Below are 4,932 nucleotides of genomic sequence, written 5' to 3'. Positions count from 1 at the left end.
TTGGAGAAGGAACTAGTAGGTAAGATTTGACGATAGACATAAGCAAGCTTCTTAATAAAGCGGTCGTGAAGAGTGAAGACTTAAAAAATAAATAATAATAAAAAATTGGAAAATGATTATGTAGCTAACGAATTGCATTTGCACAATTCACGTCTATATGGCTACTAAAATAGTAATATAATATTTTAATTAGTATTTTTAAAAGCAACGTTATGATCTAAAAAAAAATCAATTTAGAGAAATAAAACAAAAAAAAAAAATTGAAAATGAGGAGTTTTAAAAAATTTCCCAGTTTTTCTTGCACTTTCTTAGTAGCCAAACATAGCAACCAAAAAAATTCTTTGAGGAGTTTAACCCAGAAAAATCCAAACTCATAATCTGTTTGTTAAGGACTTTAATCAAACCTAAACTAAATGCCTTAACCATAAATAAATAAATAAAATCCCAAAACCCCTCAACCCCAAAACACCTTTCACAAAAACCAAGATTCAAAACTGGCGGGAGAACTACAAAATTTAAACCAAATTGTTGAGCCAAATTTTTTTTTATTAGATCTGCAAATTTTTATATCTCACAAACTCAAAACACAAGAAAGAAGGATCTAGATTATAGATACACAAATAAATAGAATCCTAGAAAAGTGAGTTAATAGTATAGACTAAATTAACTTCAAGTTGAAAATAACAGAAATCAAATTGACTGCTAGAGCAATTTCAATATGTAAGTACCAAAATGATATTTTTGTCTTCTTTTTTTTTTTGTGTACTTTTTATGGTACATAGTTCATCATTGTATTCAAAAATAAAATTTTAATCATGAAATAGACTCTTTCTAAAATAGAGAGAATATATATATATATATATATATTTTAAAAACAATTTTTTTAAAATGATTGTCTAGTATGGATACCATACAAAAGATTTTAGGGGGAGTATGTTTGTCATTAGCCTTTTTTTTTTTTTTTTTTTTCACCTTTTTAAAGTTTTACTTTTTCTAAGGCTCAAATAGACTAGTGCCAAATGGACTATAATGAACCTCACAAACATGCATGAAAGGTCAGACATCTACCTAATTCAAAATTGGTAATGATTTGGACCCCAAATTTTAAGTATGGCTAATTTAATTATGGCTAATCTAACAATTAATGCGAATATATGTGATTAACTAAATTAACTAAGCATGGCTACTAATCATGGCATGGATAAACATATTTGAGGAATTAAATAAGCAATTGACAGGAACTAAAGAGAAGCAATCCCGAAGAGGAAAATCCAAATATCCTACGTAAAAGCCTTTCCATGGCCTGACCGCAAAAAATGATCCACTTGATAAAATAGTTACAGTACAAAGGTTACAACAAAGATCCTTGGCTCCAATTCTTTTAACTCTCAGGTGAGTGTTTAGGGTAAAATTGTGGGAAATGAGCATAAATATAGTGGGAAGGGGGCTTGAACAACAGATGATCTAAATAACAAATTTCTTTCCAAACGGGCATTGTCGTTCATGCAGGCTAATGATGTTTCCCATGAAACTGGTCACAACAACATCTTAAAACTGTCATGTGCCTATTTCACGAGTCCCTTGTCCTGCCAATTGTCCCACAAAAACCATCTACGAGCAGCTCATGAACTCACTTCAAAGACCAACCCAAGTACAAAAATTAATCGCACAAATACAAAAGATTTATGCTGGAAATTACATAGAAATTGGCATGGAATAAAACGAATACAAATACAAGAAGTTAAAAATTTACAACTTAACAAAAGGCAATTATTTCATCACTTCCAATTTTTTATTTTCTTTATTTTTTGGCTATAGAAAGATGCAAAAGCACACAAAATGCAAAATGATAATGGAACCAATTAAGAGGTCAGATCCCTCCTATCGGCTACAATAATGTTGCTTCCATATGAAAAAAAGAAATAAAAATAAAATCATAAAAACAAACTAAGGTATGCATACCTACTAAATGTATGTATATACATACATACACATTATTACGTCCCCTAGGAATAGTACACATCAATTAGAGTGCACATATTATGAAACAACAATGGAAGGAACTGGCGATGGAGGAATTAGAACATTTATTGTTCCTTCCAACATCAGGACTACATTCTTCATTGAAGGGCGCAAAGTTGGATCTTCTTGTACACACCACAATCCCACCTTGACCATTCTTTCCAATGTCCTGAAGTCGACATTTTCATCTTTCACAAGCTTGTCCAACTCTCCTGCAGCAAAGCAGGCATATACCCAATTAGAAAGAATTATCTCATCTGCAGTTGAAACATTTACTTCAATGCTTCTTCTACAACAGACAATCTCCAAAAGCACAACGCCAAAGCTGTATATATCAGTTTGAAATGATATTAAGGAATTCTTTTCCCATTCAGGCGCTAAATATGCACTTGTCCCTTCCACAGCTGTTGTGGCTCCTAATTGATTTGGCATTAGTAGCTTTGCAAATCCAAAATCAGAAATCCTTGCCGTCCAATTATCGTCCATGAGTATGTTTTGAGGCTTTATGTTGCAGTGGATGATACGGACTTCGCTCTCTTCATGCAGATAGAGAAGCCCTCTAGCCACATCTAGTGCAATTCTTATTCTTTCTTTCCAAATTGGGGGCCTCTCAGCCTTGAAGATAAGATCAGCAAGTGAGCCATTATTCATGTACTCGTAAACTAAAAGCTTCCTATCTCCCTCAATACAAATGCCAAGTACTCGAACCAAGTTTTTATGATGAGTTCGTGCAATTGCAATAATTTCAGCCCGAAATTCACAGTCCCCTTCTTCCACGTCTTTCTCGAATCTCTTAACAACAATAGTTTTGCGACCCTCAGATATAGTCCCTTTGTAAACTGCTCCATATGAGCCCCTACCTAATTCTTCCTGGAAGCCTTCCGTAGCTCTCTCAAGCTCGTTGTAAGAAAATAACCGCAGAGTAAACTCTTCAGCTAATCCCAAGTTCACATTTTCTGTCAATTTTCTGTACCTGTCAAATTTGTGCCTGTACACCAAGATGCTAGAGGTTGCCAAAACAAGGCACAAGCATAAAACTGAACCCAAAATTATAGAAAGAATCAAAATCAGACTTTTCTTGCTTTCAATCAAGACTTCATGGACTTGACGGGGATGGTACACCTTGAAGAAAGCTATACTTGGTTTGGTTGCATATCTTATTCTTCCATATCTGAGCGGAAGCTTATATTTGCTGCAATAAGTATCCGTATACAATACTGCTCCACAATTACAATCTTCCAGGCAAGATTTGCCACAAGCTTTCTCTTCTATTAGCTTAACGGAATAAGGACGATCAGCCCACCACATATTCTCTAAAGAAGCAACATTGTACAACATTTCTGGATCTTCACTGCGTCCGCAATCATCTTCATTGAAGTTTTGGTGGCAGCCCAGGAACTTATTGCTGGTGTTGATGAAATCAAATCCAGGGTAACAGTTACAGCCTGCTTTGCTGCCGATGGCTGAGCAGTAACTGTTAAGTCCACAGAAACCGATAACTTCACATGGATTAGACCACTCCATCAACATACTTGAGCTATTATCACTTTTAAAGTGGTGTAAATATAATCTAAAGATCCCGTCTGCATCAAGAGTTGCACGGTAGATAGTAGTTCCATTCTTGTCAGGATGTGAGCTATTTGCCAAAATGCGTACTCCGTACGCACTCGTGTTGAGGAATAGAACACCTGAACGAGTGAGAACTACATAACGGTCAGACCAATATAGCCGATCAATGCCGTCCAGCGAGTTGTTTACGGGGTAGGCAACCAGGCTTCCATCACTCTGAATATCAAGTAAAAAATGTCCACTTGAGTGATTTGATGTAGACACACTTGAAACTAAGTTTTCACTAGAGAGATTCTGACCCCCTAATATGGTGTCAGTTGGAAAATCAAAGCTTTCCCAGATAACACTGGAATCATTGCCGTAGAGCACAAAATTACCAGAATCAAGCATAGCAGCTGAATTTGCAGGGTCATTCACATAAAAAATCGGTAATTCTCTGCCTTGCTCTGTTCTAAGAAGCAGCTTACCATCTATAGTTAAGAGTAGTGTAGCATTGGAGGAGACAGGTGGGTCATCTCGCTTTGCAGTCCAGATGACTGTCTTCTCAGTTTGATTAACCAGCCATATTCCGATAGCAAATCCATCATTTTGTGGATAGAAACCAAATGCAAAAAGACCAGAGGGTGAGACCCAACAAGTACGGTTTGCATTGAGGGAAAGAGAAGACCCTAAGTGTATCACGTTGGACTGGTTCTGTTGAGCGTTTGCATGAGCGGGAACTAGTAAAACCAGCAGTAACGACAGAACTGGTACCGATGCCATGAGACAGAGTGAGATTAGAGGGTCTCAGAATAGCAGTAAAGATCAAACCAGAAACAAAGTAAATGAAAGCAGAATCAACAGCAAGGTTAAAGGAACAAATGCTAAACTGTCGTCTAATTGCATCTATTAAACTACTTGTAGTTTCAACTTCTAGTTGGAATACTGTTTAATGAACATGTGCCGTGCACGTGTGAGGCTAGTACAGATGTCTTATGCTCTTATTCGCTAGATTGTATAACAGAATTTGGCGGGTGGGTTAGTTAGCTCAGTTTTCTGTTTTGGTGGTTTCTGCCTCTGTTATAGAATATATAAAACAGAGAGCACCACTTGTAATTACTCATTCAATTAGATCAAGTTTTATCTCAATTCTCTCTCAATTTTGATTAAAAAATAATGATTATATAATAAATATTGGTAATTCCTTGAATTAAAAGGGTTTAATAATTCTGATTATTGGGAGAGGGGATGTAAATCTTGGATGTCTTCATTAAAAGCACTAAGTTTCAATCAGTAATCAGTTGAGCTACAATCATTTTGACAGTTTTTTAAAACCCACACAAAATTTCAACAAAAAAAAAA

The 4,932-nt window shown here is 35.7% G+C and overlaps 1 protein-coding gene across 1 annotated transcript; it reads right to left on the bottom strand.

Annotated features, from left to right (window-relative positions):
• Nucleotides 1–1,762: 1,762 nt before the first annotated feature.
• On the bottom strand, nucleotides 1,763–4,681 carry LOC136068555 (G-type lectin S-receptor-like serine/threonine-protein kinase LECRK1). The gene has a single exon (XM_065775881.1). The coding sequence runs from the start codon at nucleotides 4,351–4,353 to the stop codon at nucleotides 2,041–2,043; it is 2,313 nt and encodes a 770-aa protein (XP_065631953.1). The 5' UTR covers nucleotides 4,354–4,681; the 3' UTR covers nucleotides 1,763–2,040.
• Between the last annotated feature and the right edge of the window lie 251 nt (nucleotides 4,682–4,932).

Source organism: Quercus suber, unplaced genomic scaffold (assembly GCF_002906115.3).
Source record: "Quercus suber isolate HL8 unplaced genomic scaffold, Cork oak 2.0 scaffold_8, whole genome shotgun sequence".
Classification (NCBI taxonomy): Eukaryota; Viridiplantae; Streptophyta; class Magnoliopsida; order Fagales; family Fagaceae; genus Quercus; species Quercus suber.
The sequence above is the reverse complement of the archived record's forward strand: the minus strand, read 5'-3'. Positions and strand labels throughout refer to the sequence as shown.

Coding starts and splice junctions, on each gene's coding strand:
- LOC136068555 (XM_065775881.1), bottom strand. CDS start 4,353: ATGGCATCGGTACCAGTTCTGTCGTTACTGCTGGTTTTACTAGTTCCC.